This window comes from Hypoxylon trugodes (genome assembly GCF_022578975.1).
Source record: "Hypoxylon trugodes strain CBS 135444 unplaced genomic scaffold F4822scaffold_6, whole genome shotgun sequence".
Lineage (NCBI taxonomy): Eukaryota > Fungi > Ascomycota > Sordariomycetes > Xylariales > Hypoxylaceae > Hypoxylon > Hypoxylon trugodes.
In genome coordinates, this window is record NW_026250021.1 from 1,226,829 (window position 1) to 1,244,154 (window position 17,326).

A 17,326-nucleotide genomic window follows, 5' to 3' on the forward strand; every position below is an offset into this window, starting at 1 on the left:
TTTTCCAAGATTAAGTTGGTCATCCAGTATATTCGACACATACTGGTAGAGAGAAAATCAGGCGAGTCAGGAATCAATGGTCATAACGAGGAACGCGACAAAATATCCGAGGAAATCGGCGAGCTCGTTATCCCCATGCTATTTCACACTCTTGCATCTGCATGGAATCTGGGGGGTTACGATTGGCAAGAAGCAGCATTTACAATCTCAACTATGGAGTTACTTAGGAGGGCTCTTAGTTGGATTGGTTTGCTATATCGGCCATTGCTTCAACAGATGAGGCTGCGATCGTTTGATACTTCTGAAAACTTGACTGAACACGAGAGAAGAAAGCAACTGGCTACCAGAGAGAAAAGAGCGGAGCTTGATGAAGTCTTGAAAGAATTGTATCGCGTTGTGAATACTGGTCTGGACGAACATGAGAAGGTCGAGCACCAGCGAGAACAAGATCGTCAAGATCGTCTAAATAGATTAAATCGTCAGAAGGAGATCATGGTCAAAAGGGAGAAAGAGGAACTCGAGAGGAAGAAGGCGATTGAAGAACGGAAATGGAGGTCTTTGATGTCTGTCAGAGGTATTCATACACCTCTGTCGCAATCTTCGGTCCCGTCATCCGCAAGAGAGTCGTTGGCGCCACAAGCACCACCTCAAGCACCATCCCAAGCATCACCTCAAATGCGACCTCAAAAGCCGTCGCCATCTCTGGATACTAGTGAGTGGTCCCTTGAAGAGAAGACATGCCTCTTCAAGAAGATACAGATGTCATACCCTGATTTGGTAGACCTTGACGATATTCGATGGGAGCTTGATAGGACCCTCGAAGAAACAGAGGCCATGTCAGAAGAAATTTTGAGGCTTATGCTTGAAGCTGTGCATCCAGAGCAAGAGGTTGCGGAGAGAAATGCACATGTTCAAGAGGTGATGCAGAATTACAGGCGTACCTGGGGCCATTGAATCGGTCGATGCACGGGAATGAAGTTAATGATACCCATATGGATTATGTTGCTTAGTAGCTAGTTGGTTGTTGCTCGTATGCTGAATATGCGATAGCTTGAATTTACAAGTATAATAAAAATCGACTCGGATATAATTTTTTTTCCTTCTAGTGACAGCTTTACCCACTGGTCCACTCTAACCAACCCCTGACTTGCCCACTTGTCTATCAGATAAACAGGTTTCCAAGAAGCTTGTTGTCCAACTATGATGCCAAATAAGATGTCAGCATAAATATATTACATATATCGTATGCATGATTCGGGATATCAATTAAGGCAGCAAGCAAAGCAGTTGGTCGATTTCTCAGTTTCCATCGCGTGCACTGCAGTCCAACCCGTCTGTCTCTGATGTCTAGAAGGGTTCTCATTAGTGGCAAGTTGACGAACTAGAATGGGCTTTCGACCAAGATGATCGGGTAGGTCCACTTAAATTGCGGCGACGATGACCAATGCTATGGGTCTATCACCGAATTGACGTATCAATACGCAGCCGAGCCGAAGACGACGTAGTAGAGCGACGTCGCAATAAAATTGAAATTGAGTTGCATATGAAGTGTCCAGGTTTAATGTTAAGAGGTCAATCCTATTATTATTGTGTATATGTAAAACGCTTACTTTTGACTTTGACACCTTCAAAGAGGAAGCGTTGTCAGTTTTACTTTTTTATTTTCCCCCTTTCATCGTGAGAAATAGATTAAAGCTCCCTTAGCGTTGTTTAAGTGGCCAGTTGATTCCTTTTTAGCTAGCTGTCCACCTGTAGCTTTCTTTTAGTTGCCTCCAAGTTGACGGTACTGGTGGGCTAAGGTAGGTGTCTAGGTACCTTCCTTAGGCACATGTAGGCACTTTCCAGAGTGATCCGAACAGCGTAAATAATAGGTTTAGAGCTACTGCAGTGAGCTAAGAGCTCTTATTGCTCAATGACACGGACCCGCCAAGGACCCCTGTAGTTACCCCTGTTGAGTTCCTTGTGATAGGCGATCCGCTTCAGCGATGTTTGCCTATCGGGGTTTAGTCCAGGTGCTTGGACAGCTTTAATCCAGTGAGCGAGCCGGCCTTTTTGCGGACTGCCTTGGGTGAACGTTGGAGCCAAAATCTTGTCCAATATCCAATACTTTTCCATCCTTCCTTACCCGCCTCCTTGACTTGACATCTTACAGTCCATTCCTCTTATCCTTTCCAACGATTGACTACGGACGGATCTGGAACTAGACATTTCTCGTCGCGAAGGACTTCATACGCGTTTTCTTTTCTTCGTTTGGCCCTTTTACGTCGTTTGCTCTATTTGCGAAACTGCATCGTGTCGGAAACCAAGGGATATAAATACCTATATCTCACTGGTCAATAATATTTCTGTGGCGCTTACCTTGATACCAGGAAAAGGAAAGGCGCGAAAAAAAGGAAGAAAAATAATCATAATTATAAGAAGGAAAAAAAAAAAGGAGTTCGCAAGTTACAGGTCAGTCAATACCCGATTCAGCACACACCACCACCACTACGCTTGGACAACCCCCCCTTTTTGTGACGTGTCGACGGCCGCGAATTATAGTTGATGGCAAGTATTAATGGATTCCTTGGTCAATGCGAGCGAATCTATGCATGTTCGCCTCAAGTAATCCAAGAAGTCTCCATTAACACCATCATTGCTTATCCACTTCTTCGTATAACCCATCAATTTGTACTATAACTGCTTCTAAACGCGATCCGAACCCCCCTCCAAGCTAATAGGAAGTTGTATTTATAGTGCCGTTCGACGTTTTTGACTTGGGAATATTCGAGAAGCGACCGGTTCCGTATTTCCGATAATCTCGTTGTCCTGTCTACCTCGTGAAGTCCGAAATCATGTCTGACGCCGAAGGATTTGAGGTCGTCCAGCACGAAGAATCGGTTCTTTCGGGCGAAGAGACTGCTGGCACCACCGGCACTGGCGCGTCGCCCAAATCATCGGCTAAGTCAAGTAATGGATCCAAGCCCGAAGGTACCACGGGGTTAAAGCGACCGACTGCTACCAGCACTGCTACCCGTCGCCCGGGTACGACCACTACCACCACCCCGAAGACTGCCGTGGGCTCGACGGCGCGTGCAAGCGGCGGTCTTAGCAAGCCCCCGACTCGTCCTCCTGTGGGAACCGCTGTCAAGAAGCCTACGACCGCCGCTGCCACGACTCATCGATCGCAACCATCCGTCTCCGAAGATGAAAAGAAGAAATCTACTATGACTTCTGCGGCGCGCCGAACATCAACGGTACCAAGCAGCTTATCATCGTCTCCCGGAAAGTCTGCCGCGAGACCAGGCGTTGGTACAACTACCACCGCGAGGAAGCCCTCTCCTGCGACCAGCACATTAGGCTCGAGAACAAGCACTCTTGCAAGGCCGTCAACGGGTACCACAACAGGTGCGCCTGCGGTTCGATCTTCGACGGCTACCCGACCTGGAGCTCCCAGTGCTGCGACCGAAACAAGAAAGCGGCTATCTAGTGTTGCCGGTTCGCCAACCGCAGCAAGACATGCTGCTCGTCCATCTACCTCTTCCTCGGCCTCCGCCCAGGCTGCCAAGGATGTTGAAGACCTGAAGGCTAAGCTCTCTGAAAAAGAGTCGGAAGTTGAGTCGCTAAAGGAGCAAGTTGCTACTTCTCAATCCAAAGTCACTGAGCTTGAGGAGAAGATTCAGGCCGAAGCCAATGGTGTTCAAGGTGTTGAGGATGCTGTACGCCAAGGACACGAAGAACTTGTGGAGACTCTGAAGTCTACCCACGCTTCCGAAAAGGAGACTCTCAGCACACAGATATCCGAAGCTCTTGACAAGCTCAAGATTGCTGAGGAGCAGCTTGAGACTCACAAGACGCAGCTGACTAAACTGACTAGCTCCCAAGAAGCCAAGGATACCGAGATCACTAGCCTCCAAAGCAAGCTAGAGTCCCTTCAACTCGACAAGGATGCTGGTGCGAAAGACAGTGAAACTGCTTTGACCAAGGCAACCGAGGAACACAATGCCGCATTGGAGGAATTCCGAAAATCTTTGAATGAACAGCACCAAGCCGTCGTTGAAGCTTTGAAGACGTCGCATGCAGCTGAACTTGACGAAAGTAAAGCATCTTCTGGCGAGCACCAGAAGGCTCTCGAGGAACTTAAGGCCGCTAACGAGTCATTGCAAAAGAAGATCGACGAATTGACCTCATCCACAGAAAGCGAAGGTGCTGCAAGTGCCACCAAGATCTCTGCACTAGAGGCCGAACTTGCCGAATTGAAAGCTGCCGCTGAACAGGACAAAGCCGCGTTGGCTGCTTCCCAGGCGGAATTGCAGGAAGTCAAGACGAAGCTCGAGGAATCACTTGCTGCTGTAGATGCTACAAAGGAAGAGTTGGCTAAGTTTAAGTCCGACTTTGCTAGCTTACAAGAGGAATTAGGCCAGGCCAAAGCGGATGCGACGTCTAGCGCAGGTCTTGCCGGTGAGATTAAGGACTGGGAAGAAAAGTACGAAAAGTTGAAGCAGGAACACAAACTCTCAGATGAGACGCACGAAGCCCAACTGAAGCAAGTATCCCAAGATTACGAGACCGAGATCGAGAGCCTGAAGGGAGATGCTTTCTTCAAGCGCAAGTTCCATGTTCTTGAAGAGGAGCACAATGAACTCAAGGCCAAATATGACGAGCTAACCGGCACACATTCAACGGCCGTTGAAAGCCATACGCAAGAGTTGCAATCCATCAAGACCGAGCACGAGGCTGCTGTTGCGGCTCTTTCCGCCAAAGAGGAAGAGCACCAAAAGGCATTAGACGCATTACAAGCAAGCCATGCAATGGAATTGGAAGCCGCCAAGAGTGGTGCCTCTGCCGATCAAGAAGCTCATCTTGCTGCACTAGACGCCCTCAAGGCTAGCCACGCGAAGGAGATCGAGATTTCTAAGTCCGAAAGCGAAGCAGCTCTTGCAAAGGAGCTAGAGGCTCTTAAGGCAGCCCACGCTGAGGCCCTTAACTCTCAGAAGCAGGACTCGGATGCTTTAGTCTCTGAGTTGAAGGCCACCCACGCACAGGAGCTTTCCACCAAGGATGCTGACAGTAGCGCTCATGCAACTCAATTGGACGCTTTGAAGGCCGCTGTAGAGGATGCTCAAGCTGAGTTGGAGAAGGCTAGATCTAGCCACGCTCAAGAGCTTGCTTCCAAGGAAGCCGATACCAGTGCTCACCTTACCCAGCTAGAGGCAATGAAGGCTGCCCTCGAGGAAGCGCACGCAGAACTTGAGAAGGCTAAAGCTAGCCATGCTGAAGAACTGGCTGCTAAGGAGGCTGACGGAAGTGCTTATGTAACCCAATTAGAAGCTTTGAAGTCTTCTGTTGAGGCTGCACAGGCTGAACTCGAAAACGCCAAGGCTAGTCACGCTGCTGCTCTCGAGGCCTTCAAGAAAGAAAGCGACGAAGCTCACTCCGCCGAAATTGAGAAATTCATCACAATGCAAGCTGAAGCCGTGGAAGCCGCGAAGAAGGACGCATCCGGTTCTCAGAAGGAGCTCATCGACGCCCTTGAAGCCAAGCACGCTCAGGCCATCGAAGAGTTGACTAAGGAACACGAGACTAAGCTTTCTGCCGTAACCTCGGATGTAGCTAAGCATCTCGCCACCGCTACCGAATACGAGACGGCATTGGTTGCGGCGAAGGAGGCCCTAGCCAAGGCCGAAGAGCAAGCCGTGAATCTTGAAGCCGAGCTATTGGAAGCCAAGACGAAGGGCGCGGAACTAGCTAAGGTTGAGGCCGAATACGCAGACTTGCACCAACAACTTGCAGAGGCCAAGATGAACAATGTGGAACTCATGGCTGAAAATGACGCTCTGAAGAACCAGAAGCCCGACACATCTGTTGTGGATGCATTGAAGGCGGAGCTTGAGAAGCTCAAGGAATCGCATGCCCAAGATCTAGCAGCTGCTCAGGACGTGTCGACAAAGTCCGCCGGTGATCTCGAGTCACTACAGAAGGATTACGCGACCGCCAAGGCCGAGTTTGAGTCGCTAAAGGAACAACTAGAAGCGGCTAAGCAAGATGCTCTTATCGCGCAGAAGGACCTCGAAGCTCACAAGAACGATGCGGACGCCAAGCTCAAGAACCAAGAGGCGGATTACAAGGATATGTATGACAATCTGACCGCCATGGTTGAAGAAGAGCAGAAGAAAAGAGAAGCCAATGACAAAGAAGCTGCCGATATCAAGTCGAGATTCGCAGAGATGGAGGCTCAAATCAAGGTCAAGGACGCAGAGATCGCCGAAGCTCTAGTATATTACCAAACTCTATTCTTATGAAACTATGTACTAACGTGATGATAGGCGAAGGCGGCAGCTCAGACATCAAAGAAAGGTTTATCAGCAAGCAGATTCGCTGGCGACGATAACGCAAACGCTCAAGACACTGCCGAGTCGGAGGCTTCCGCAGCTGCAGGTGAGGAGCCTGACCATTCATCAGCTGCGATGAGCGCGGTGCGCATTACCCAATTAATGACCCCCGCTTGCTAGTCGCAGCGAACCCCTATATCGATTTTTTCATTTCCCCTAATTTTCTTCCCTAATTATTATAGAAATGAGACTAATTCGTGTGATTATAGCTAGCACAAGTTAACCTGACTCTCAAAGGCCTGAAGGCCATTGATGACGACATGAGAGACCGAAATAGAACGTATGTATATCCTATCTAAGAGAACTAGGGGATGTTGAGACTAATATGAGATACAGGATGCTCAAGTCAATGACCAATGACCGTCGATCCACAAGCCAGACTTGAACGACAAGATAGCCGTTCTTACGAGCAGTTTCTTCTTCCTAGGTCTATCGGATTTTACTTATTCTCACGTTTTTGATACCATTCTACGACCATCATTCTCGCGGCCTTGTTATTTACGGGAGGGATACGCCGACATACTTTAATTCATAGGGGCCTTCGCTTATGCTCCACACTTTTCTTACGGGTAACGACATTCACATCCTGGATATACCCACCCACCTGTTACCCGCTTCGTCCCTTACTCGATGCTGTTTCGCCCGTCGCTACGGACTGGAGGGGTTTACTGTTACATTTCGGAATTTGACACGCTTTGTAATGAATACTTTTCTGTTTTAGGGGAGGTGCCCCATTTACATACATAAGTACATACTTCTATCGCTCCCGCGATACACGGAGGAAAGGGGAAGGAGAAAGTTGTAAAAAGCTTAGGCGAGATAGTGTTGGAGGAAGAAATTATTCGTTGATTTCTCTATTATTCTTTTCACATTTGGAGGACATGTGGTGTGGATAGGCAGTATGGACGTAGTGTAGTTTTGTCTACGTAGTTGAAATGGACGATACCCCTGTGTTTACAAACCGATGAAGCAGTCACATCCGGCTCCAAGTTGAAAAAATAAAAAACCTAGTAGAGATTACTAATCAAATCTCGATGTAGGGGCGATCATGACTATTTTCCCAGCAAGTTGTTAGACGAAGATTTCCTGAATTTAAATACCGTTATGCCGTAATTACTGTCCATCCTATTACGCTTAACTATATACAAAAACACATTATTCGATTCAGCCGTTAAAAAGGTTCCTTCCAAACACCGTCTGTCTGATATCGCTATCATTTCGTCTACGACGAGGCGATTTTCTCGCCCTTTTCTTCTGTCCCCGCGGGTTTTACTAAATCCCGCACTTCGAACATAGCTTGGAAGTTCTGTTGCTTGACGAACCACGCGTTCACTAGTTTCCACTCTTGGTTCGGGTCCTTGAAGCGGATCTATAAAAGGTCGGTCAGTAACGGTTGCATCCGGTAATGCATTAGGGGATTTTCTTGCCTCGAATTGCCGTAATAAACTCGGAACGACCTTGTAGATCTCTAATAGACTGATATTCTTGCCAATGCACGTGCGACTTCCCATGCCAAATTGGAACATCATACCGTTCATTTCGCGTATACGTTTTTCTTGTTCTTCCTTTTCTTCACCCTTTAGTTTTTCGTCCACGAGCCATCGCTCTGGTCGGTAAATATCCACGTCCTCGCCCCAGATTTCTGGTCGGCGATGAATGATCCACGCTGAGCAACCAACAATAGTACCACCCTTTACAAAGTGACCCGCAATTTCGGCACCCGATTCAGGCACGATACGCTCTAATGGCAAACCAGCCGCAGGGTGCATTCTGAATGCTTCCTTTATGCAGGCGTCGAGGTATGGGAGCTTCTGGCTCTCAGTCCACGTCACAAGACCCGTCTCGTAGTCGCTGAAATCACCAGCTCGGGCAGCGTTATCAAGTTCCTTCAGCAAGTTTTTAAGCGCAGAGGGGTTGCGTAGTAGGTAGTAGAAAACGCTTGCTAGCGAGATAGCGGTCGTTTCGGAGCCAGCAAAAGCCATTGACACAGCCATCGTCTGGACTAGAACGTCGTTCATAAAGTCGGGTCGCGCATCGCGTGCGGCAAGGAATTTCGAAAGTAGATCCGGCGACTTCGGTTCGGCCTTACCTTCAGTAGACACTGGGAGGAGAGGTTTCGAGGGGTCGCCCGTAACATTGGGATTTAGACGCTCAAGCATACGTGCTCGCGCAAAACGTGCCACGGGGAAAGTAGCGTCAATAAAGCCCATTGAGGACAATTTTAGGTAAATCGGGTTCTTGAGGAAAATACGATCGAGCCACGGGATTTGACCAATCTAACACATAATGTCAGCTTAGAGAGTTTCCTGAGCCACAAAACCTGCAACTTACCGGCGCAACGTAGAGGAACAGGTTCCCCAAGTAGTGGACAATTCCATCAATATCCTCATTCTTTTCAACAAAACCATGACGCTTGCTATACGTAATTTCTCCAATTACATCGAAAGCGTAAAATTGTAACCATTGAGTGAAATCACATCCCGCTGGGTTACCGGCGAATAACTTCTCAGTCTGTTTTAGGAATAATTTTGTCGTGTTATCGACAAATGGCTCGTACTGGACAAGAGCAGACATGGCGAAAGCTGAGTTAACACATCGTCTGAATTGCGCGTGGAAATTGTTGTCTGTGGTGCTGAAGAGTGAGGCAAGAGCATCTCCCTTAAGTACAGACTGCTGGACAACATAGAAATCAGACTGTATAAAATGTGTTAGAATTGTCTGCAAAAGTCGCTTTGGGATTGCCTCATACCTTAACAAATCCCTTATTAAGCCCATATATCGTCTTCAGCGCTTTCGGGTCCGCAAACGACAAAGTGTTGGGACCCAGCCGCACAACGTCTCCATACTTCGCATGTAACTTTCGATGAGTTATATCCGGCCGTTGACCGTAAACATCCCACAGTCGCCACAAGTCCGTCAACGACGCCAGGAAGGGACCGGGATACTTGTTTAGGCCATTGTGGTATCGATTCTTAACAAGCCACGCGAGTATCGCAGATAGGGTTATCGGCAGCCAGAATTGAGCTATGAAGCACCCAATCACGGAATTCTCAAGCCCCAACATTTCCCAATGAATTCATCTGCTCTTCTGCGGTAAGTTAAAGCTTTAACAAGATGAATAATAATAGATTTTGTTCCCAAGAGACGGCTGGAGATCAGCAGGAAAAACACCCAAAGGTTGTTGAAACCTAAAGGATTCCCTAGTCGTCGAGATCGACAGTGGTCGGCTCGATATACATTCAACACAAGAAACCCGAAAATCCCTTACAAATATTTGTCAACTGGTGAAGTAGAATCACCGATGGCCGAGTATTACGCAATACTGGCGGTGTTTGCCGAGGTGGTATATATGCGAACCTATCTGTCGGTTACCTGCAGGCAGTCGGCGTGATCAGGTAATAATGCTTTGACGAGAGATAGAATCCAGGGACCTACGGCTTGCCTATCCGTTTGAGAATGGCGACGGAGCTCTTAAGCTTAGGGGTAGAAGGTACACTTGTACTTAATATTGGGTACATCGCATAAGAGCCGTGACGCTTGTAAACGGCAATTAGACGCCTCGAAGTAACTTGTAACAACCCTCTGGCAGTGTTGGTCCCTGTGAGATATTTCCCATATCCGCTTGAGGTTCCGCTTAGACCAAGCCGGGCTACCAGGGGTCCCAAGACTCTGGGGTCCCCGCCGACCCACCGAAGAGGGAAAAGGGGGGCTAGCGAGGGCCGGGCAGTAGATGAGGTGAGCGGGGGGCAACCAGCGCCTGGTTTAGTGAGGGTTTGGGGGGAAATTGATAGGGAAAACCCATGACCGCCAAGTTGGTAGGCATGTGAATAGCTCGAGCTTACACTTGGGGCCGTATTAGATGTGATTTCGGCAGATGAATAGCCCAATGGTTTCGCAGGTATAGTCAGACACAAGTACAATCCCACGACTCGGAGAAAATGCCATGTTTCGGGTCACATCCGTAATGATCGTCCGACGTATCCGTACTTACAGGGCACTGCTCGTAACACGGTAGCCTCCTCGGGAATATGGGTGACAAAGCAAGGCGTATAGATTATCCTCACGATGGCTTCTTAGTCTAAACATGATGTCCACTTGGGTGGATGAAGCAGTATATCGTCTCAGAAGGTAACTAAGTAACAGAAAGTCTGGAGGCAATGCGGCTCTCGGTTATGACGAACTAAGATTGGGGATTAGCTTAGAAATGACGGTGGTAGTATCGGAGTTGACAACAATCCTCGGCATATGTACATGTTGCAAAAGAGATGGCTTTTTTGAATGGCAATATACAATATTGATTGCAGACGGTTGTACTACCAACGACGACATCGTCAGATCTCAATCGCTTGTATTGAATTTTTCTTTTTTTCCTCTCTAACTCTGATGCAGCCATCTCTCTATGTAGAAAGTACTGCAGTAAAGATGGTCTCGGTATAGGCCGCAACAGCAAGCCGAGCTGGATCTAGACCACACCACAAAGATCTGGCAGTGGGAGACCAGGCGTCCGGAACCTGACGACAGACAGTGGTGGTAATGTGTTATAATGGGTCAAGAAAAACTGCCGAGTTCTAATGACGAAGAGGATTAAGAAGTGGCTCTAAAACATTAACCAAATCGAGCCATCGACAGGTCCGGTAGAGTGGGGACGGATTACAGGTCAGGAACGTGAACTCGGCAGATGTAAGAGGGAAGAAAAGGAAAAAAGTATGTATCGTTTCAATTACGATTTTGCCGCCAAAAAACAGCTAAAGAAAAAGGAAAGACCACGTGCGACTTGCATGTCTCAGATTTATGATTTTCGTATTATATAATCATTCCCGAAATAGGAATTGAAACATCGATCTTGCTGCATCTTCGATTGAATTGGGCAATGCATTCGTTCAAACTCTATAATAAAAAAAATAAAAAGTAAATCCGACACCGATCGTGCATATTAGAGATACTCCGATGGCGCCTTTTAAATTCCACTTGCCGTATGCCAGCCTATCAAATAGGATATTACTCATCATCTACAAATGTACCTCATATACTTATCCAGGTACTTAAGGTAGCATCATCATCCGCGTCGTTCCACCACCTTGGGAATTTCACATTCTCCTCCCTTGGTAATTCTCTTTTCTTCCCATAGCCTGATATCAAAAAGGACCCCCAAACCGAACCCCCAAATCCCATCCTCAACGTGGGACTTATTTTTTACTTTTTACTATCTAACTTATGTACCAATTGTAGTAACGACATCGCGTGCTAATACAAGATCTTCCATGATTTGGTACCTACCTAGGTAACTAGCATCGCTACATGACCACCTGGGCATCTATACTGCCCAATTTCCATTACTGCGCATTCTGTTGTATCACCCACCGGATGCAGCTCTCATTATTCCGTATTTTCCCAGCCCGTGTACAAGACTAACGGACCGGATACCCCTTGTACACCGTTGCGCAAGCAGTTACTCACCGATAGAATTCTAGAGTCACCGGCAGTATGTTCAATATGTCTTCATATATGTCTTCAACCACTAAGAATAAAGGCGTCTGCACGTCAAAAGGGTGTGGGATTGATCTCGCTTCGATGCGGGAAAGTTAGCCGGGCTATATACCCCCTGTCATCATCGCGCCTTCGCGACGGAGAAAAATGATATACAAGTCTGGTAGTTCCCTACGCCCGGGTTCAAGATGTGTCCTGACGCGCGGACATCCTCCAACTCGATAGGTTGAATACATTGTCGAACCTTTCTTTAATATCAGCAAATAGATCTATATAACTTTCGCGAGCGGCCTACGTCCAGATCCAAAACTCATTAAGACAACAGCCACATATCATACGAATGCTTATAATAGCAGCCCAACACCGCATTATTAATTCTCAGGCTTAATGATTAATTGGCGTTCTAGAGCCGGTTAAGGAAACTTCATATAAGTCGACACGGCGAATCTAAAAATATCAAGCTGCGATGGCATGTTAAGATAATTTCATGTCCCCGACCTTCCTGGCTTAACAGACGTAACGATGATGTTAGAGGACAGCCTCCTTCGAAAAGACAAAAGTCACGAACCTTCCAAATTAAATGACCCAAGTACCTAGGCCGAGTTACGGGGTGTAGAGCTTTTGCGGCCCATAGAATACCTCATACCTAGGTAGCCAGAGGGATCGCAAATTTCTTGGTGTAGCCACCTACATAGGTGCCTATCCGTAGGTACGAATAGGTACTAAATTAATAGTTAAATGCAGGCGTCGGCACCCTGTATTGTTTTTTTCTAGCCCATAGCCAATCGCCAAACTTAGGAGGGGCTTTATTCGAATCCCTACATGTATGCAACTTTCACTTGACATCATCATCATCGCGTACATGAGGTCGCAGTCACCTAAGTGGGATGAGTTTCCACGTATGGTTCTCTGCTTCCCACACAATCTCATCGACCTCTCCGCTACTAACGCGGTAGGCAATGTCCCCCAGCCACTCTATCTGGAGGATTAGTAACACCGGGTCCGAGAACTGGTTTCGCCGGCTACCTATAACGATGAACTCATACCGGTCTTGGCTCCGGTCAAACATACGCTCCGCGCTTCCGGTAGAGCCAATTGTGTTTCCACTGGAGCCTATAATCGTAAAAGACCGTTCTGCACCCTCATCCGGGGTAGTTACAGTCAAGAAAGCAGAACTAGTCCAGAAGAAAATGATCTGCGTCTCCGGGATCTTGCCAAGCTCCGTGGGGAGTAATTGTGGCTTTTGAGTAGCAATATCGGATAGTGTGACAGGTTGGTTGGCATGGACCTTCCAATTCGCACTATTTCGTGATGCGATCGAGTCATACCCTACCGCCCCCTTTCTCACGCGTTCAAGGCGGAGAGGGGAATGGTGATGCTCAAAACAGAGTATCTCAGGAACTTCCCTAGCAGCTCATGTGGGCTAATAGAACTAGCTGTGGGTTTGGAGGGGCAAGCTTACCCTAGGTCTATATCATAGCGCTCGTCCCCGATACATATGAGCGCCTCTCCTACCCAACCCATCCACGACCAACTAGGGAAAGGAACTTTGACCTGCAATGATGTCATCGGAAGCGTCGAATAATCTTTCCTGCGTTGTAGGCTAGCGAAAGAGTTCCAAAGCAGTCCCTGCTCGAAATAGGATCGAGGTAGGCCCCAAGTGAACTCATTGCCCGAAAGAGCCGACATTCCCTGGACGATAGCAAGGTACCCATCAAAAATATCGCCCTTGCATGTGAAAGCCCGGCGGGTGTAGCTAGCCACGAGATTCTGGTACGTCTTCCAGAAGCGTGCTTGATCATCATCAGGTTCATAGAAATTCCTGAAAGACCCTGATAGAGTCCGTTCCGCGGCGTTAGCATGGAATCTGTGAAAGCGGATAAGATTGTTTTCGAAATAGGATTTTTCGCAGAACATCGCCTCCCGGCAGATCCAGTATACTTGCTCCGGCATGAAGACAAGGATGCGACGAGATAGCACGCGTTCTTGCATAGTCCAACCCCGACTATTCCAGGGTGTGCGCTCCAAGAAATGTTCACTGGGGTTGGCAAGGGGGTCCAATGCTGTCATGAGAGATAAGGCAGGTAGTATATCGCCAGTCATTTCGTTCTTGCTCTCAGGCAGAACTATTATCTCTTGTTGTTCTTGAGAACGGCTTCCTGGGCGGAGACCGGGTAGGCCTCCGTGAACGTTCGACGATGACGCAGCTATAATTGTTAGATGGGCGAAACCATATATCTGACTCATAGCCCCTATCTGAATTGCCTTATCCCCGTCGTCATCCTGGATAATACATAAAGAATCAACCCATATATACCGGGTTTCCAGATATTCCGCTACTAATATCGAGTCCTCTATCGTTTGAGGCAAGTGTTTGGCTAAAGATCCCTGTTGCGCCATCTGATTCTTGTTGGAACTGGTAAGTCTTAATTCCTGCGGCCCTCCCCATACATAGCTGAGAGTGATATATTCATAACTCGACAGCTGAACACCTGTAAAGGTGACAATGCATCTTTGTTGGACGTCAATAAAACGGATCCTCTCGAGCGTACTCCCCAAGCCCACGTCAGCCCGTTCGCAAGCATCGCCATGATCCGCCCTGCAGGTGTTAATCCATCGGCGGACCCATTGAAGATCAAACTGGAGCGGGCGCTGGCGGCCCCCGAATATCATCATATCAATACCAGGTCGGGGGTCCAGGAACCTTTCATCAACTTTGATAGTCGCCGCGCCGATGTTGCATGCTTGGAATGCATAGAACAGACTTTTCTTCGGTCCCCCGATATTATATGCATCAGTTCCAATCTCTACTAAGATCGAAAGCCGACGGATCCAATAATGCTTCCCTCTTAGGTCGCGGTATACGCCGAAGAATGATACCTCCGCGTGACAAATTTCTGTTTCCAGGGGCCGGCCCGGGGTATGCCGCGTTAGAGTATCCTCAATGAGCTGACATAACCGACATGTCTTACTCCTCTGAATAATTTCACCAAATGTACCGAGGAGGGTCGTCTTGTGGGCATCATCCTGTTTGTCTTTGAATGGATACCTGGTCGAGTCTGCTTGGCCTCTTTGAAGAGCTGGTAGATCCGAGACCAAGGGGTTTCTCAAAGATTCGAAATTAATTTCATTGCAGAATTGGCACAATCTTTCGTTCCCCATAATATACAATAAACCATGCCTTCGTGAATATGTTGCAGAGTATGTACGGAGGGGGACAGCATCGATAGGTAAGGCTCTCGACGTGTTGATATTTGCACTTAGGCATTGATACCTCGCTGACAACATATGTATATCTGTAACAGCACAAGATTTATCGACGAATCAAAGTAAATATCGCTTATCTCGTAGTTACTCAAGAAATGTTCTTTCGGGATTAAATGATGCTGAATGTATCATCATATCATCCAGAGAACGTATCTCAACATTTTCTACATGGTCCCTAAAAATCATCTAAGGTCTTAGGATTCAAATTAACAAGCCTCATTCTAAGCTTCAAATAAATAAGTATGCTTGAGAGAATAACTGTTATTTATTCGGTAGAATTCTCAATTTAGAACTTTTAGATACATGGGAGTTATCTTACCCCTTATCATCTGTCTACCTCTACCTCTACCTCCACCCCGATTCTCTAACCATCCCTCTAAGCCACCACCTTTACATTCATGAGTATTCATACAAGTCTAACGACTATATCATGATTCGAGTCTAACCAGAGACACGGGGTTATCCAACCCCACCATATTCCAATAGCTTGTACCCGCAGCTGCCATCTATTCAGGATATCCATCCATCCATAAATCCACCAGCTTAAGTACTAGGACTAGCACTAGTAGAAGGCAACGAGCAAGTGCCCTGACAAGCCATCAACCTCTGGGGCACAAGAACGGGCGTGCTGTTCGCCTTCAGCGCATACGAGCAAGTCTGATTCTTAGCAAAGCAATGGCGATCCAAGTTCTCGCCGAGCTTAAAGCGACCAGTTCCCTCGTACCGCTTGTACAAATACTCGCCGTAGCGGCTAATATTGTAGTTCAGCGTAAACGTGAGCTGGAGGTTGGCAGGGTTGACAGTGCGCGCCGAGCCACGGGTCGCGTTCTTGGGGTACAAGTCCACGGACCAGACACCGTATGACTGCGATGTAGTGCCCGTGCAGTTGTCGTGGATTTGGCCCCGGCCGAGACTGCCGCTGCTGTTGCGGATCGTCTCCTCGATTGCGATGCAGCTCGCGGAGCTCGGCCCGAAGGCTAGGTAGCCCCCGCCATCGCCGTGTGGGATCGGTCCCGCGGAGACGTTGTTCGGGTTCGCGATGTCTAGGTCGATGTTAAGAGGACCGTCGCGTCCTGGTGCCGGAGCCGTGATTTCGAGTCTTGATACTTGCCATGGATCAAGACGCCCGAGGAAGGGAGACGAGTCGGCTGAGCTGGCGAGCTTAGCACTTAGAGTGCATAGAAGGACCGCGAAGGTCGATGTTTGTGTGAAAAGTTGCATTTTTGTTGTTGAAATTGAATAGATCGTTCGAAGCTAATGATGACTATGCTCAAAAGATTGTTATTGAGGATAATGAGGATAATGAGGATGTGTTGATGTTGTCTCTACATGCTGGGTTATCTTCAATTTTTATAATAATTTAGGCCGAGATGCCAAGAATATCCTGGAAGATATGATCCTCGATAGTATAACATTGAGTCCATTGTGAATGACTCGAATAATCATCGCAAGAACTCAAAACGCGATATTGTCCCACCGAGTACCGTCGAGCGACAGCTTAACAACTACTTGCCTGATTAAAGATAGAGTTTATTTCTCCTGAATTTCTTAGTGGCCGTGGAGTTCAAGCTTTCAACTAACGCAAGGGGACCCGTAAGGCACCCGTCTAGGCATACACGGTCCCGGAACTGTCGACGGGTATATGCAAGCTGCGTTTGTGACGCTGTGGTCCCCTAATATGTCTTGAATAAGTCTGTTGATTGACCTTACCGGACGCAATAGCTAGACTTAGTCAGTTTTCTTCTCGTTTGACCTATTGTTCTTATACAGTTTCGCTTCGCTGTGATAGCTTTAGATATGTGTCAGAATCACTTCGTAAGCATGTGATTGTAGAGTCAGTTCGAGCTTATGTAAAGCTTCAATACTGATTGAGGTTCACTGTGTTACCTAATACAAATTCATCATAATGCACTTTACTCCTGACTAAGAAATAAAAAGTTAAACCCTAGCCCTAGTTCCACCTGGGTTAGGATCTGATATGGTAACGGATCATCTAATATCCCATATTGGATGTAGATAAATCTGGGTATGAATGGAAAGAAGAGGAAGGCAAAAAAGTCAAAAAGTTGATCATCCCTCGGGCCGGAATCGAACCAGCGACTTTTCGGTAACAATCATGATTTGATTTACAATTACAGCCGAACGCCATAACCAACTAGACTACCAAGGGTACAAGGAAGTGGGCTTCCTTGCGAGGAACA

At 47.5% G+C, this 17,326-nt stretch overlaps 4 protein-coding genes and 1 non-coding gene across 5 annotated transcripts; 1 reads left to right on the forward strand and 4 right to left on the reverse strand.

The window, feature by feature from the left end:
- The first annotated feature begins 2,464 nt into the window (after nt 1-2,464).
- F4822DRAFT_406656 (uncharacterized protein) lies at nt 2,465-7,336 on the forward strand. The gene is made up of 4 exons (XM_051458420.1): nt 2,465-6,254; nt 6,306-6,417; nt 6,581-6,651; nt 6,708-7,336. Exons 1-3 carry the CDS (start codon nt 2,835-2,837, stop codon nt 6,592-6,594), a joined length of 3,546 nt encoding a protein of 1,181 aa, XP_051313254.1. The 5' UTR covers nt 2,465-2,834; the 3' UTR covers nt 6,595-6,651; nt 6,708-7,336.
- A 58-nt stretch (nt 7,337-7,394) lies between these two features.
- F4822DRAFT_283976 (cytochrome P450) lies at nt 7,395-10,002 on the reverse strand. The gene is made up of 4 exons (XM_051454916.1): nt 9,121-10,002; nt 8,703-9,065; nt 7,799-8,647; nt 7,395-7,740 (listed from the first exon to the last, which is right to left on the reverse strand). The coding sequence occupies exons 1-4, from the start codon at nt 9,433-9,435 to the stop codon at nt 7,594-7,596; spliced, it is 1,674 nt and encodes a 557-aa protein (XP_051313255.1). The 5' UTR covers nt 9,436-10,002; the 3' UTR covers nt 7,395-7,593.
- A 2,234-nt stretch (nt 10,003-12,236) lies between these two features.
- On the reverse strand, nt 12,237-15,020 carry F4822DRAFT_444171 (HET-domain-containing protein; the record flags this gene model as incomplete). Its single annotated transcript, XM_051463192.1, has 2 exons — nt 12,237-13,264; nt 13,321-15,020. 2 exons carry the CDS (start codon nt 15,018-15,020, stop codon nt 12,733-12,735), a joined length of 2,232 nt encoding a protein of 743 aa, XP_051313256.1. The 3' UTR covers nt 12,237-12,732.
- A 412-nt stretch (nt 15,021-15,432) lies between these two features.
- F4822DRAFT_444175 (uncharacterized protein) lies at nt 15,433-16,641 on the reverse strand. Its single transcript, XM_051463193.1, has one exon. It carries the CDS (start codon nt 16,344-16,346, stop codon nt 15,669-15,671), a length of 678 nt encoding a protein of 225 aa, XP_051313257.1. The 5' UTR covers nt 16,347-16,641; the 3' UTR covers nt 15,433-15,668.
- A 557-nt stretch (nt 16,642-17,198) lies between these two features.
- On the reverse strand, nt 17,199-17,295 carry F4822DRAFT_t86. Its single transcript has one exon. It is a non-coding gene; the product is annotated as a tRNA-Tyr (tRNA).
- Between the last annotated feature and the right edge of the window lie 31 nt (nt 17,296-17,326).

Excerpts from the sequence above, each read along its gene's own strand:
- F4822DRAFT_444175 (XM_051463193.1), bottom strand. The coding sequence starts at position 16,346 with ATGCAACTTTTCACACAAACATCGACCTTCGCGGTCCTTCTATGCACT.
- F4822DRAFT_406656 (XM_051458420.1), top strand. The coding sequence starts at position 2,835 with ATGTCTGACGCCGAAGGATTTGAGGTCGTCCAGCACGAAGAATCGGTT. Across the intron at positions 6,255-6,305 it reads CAGAGATCGCCGAAGCTCTA|GCGAAGGCGGCAGCTCAGAC; the intron begins GTATATTACCAA and ends ACGTGATGATAG.
- F4822DRAFT_283976 (XM_051454916.1), bottom strand. The coding sequence starts at position 9,435 with ATGTTGGGGCTTGAGAATTCCGTGATTGGGTGCTTCATAGCTCAATTC. Across the intron at positions 9,066-9,120 it reads TTAATAAGGGATTTGTTAAG|TCTGATTTCTATGTTGTCCA; the intron begins GTATGAGGCAAT and ends CATTTTATACAG. Across the intron at positions 7,741-7,798 it reads GTTTATTACGGCAATTCGAG|ATCCGCTTCAAGGACCCGAA; the intron begins GCAAGAAAATCC and ends GACCTTTTATAG.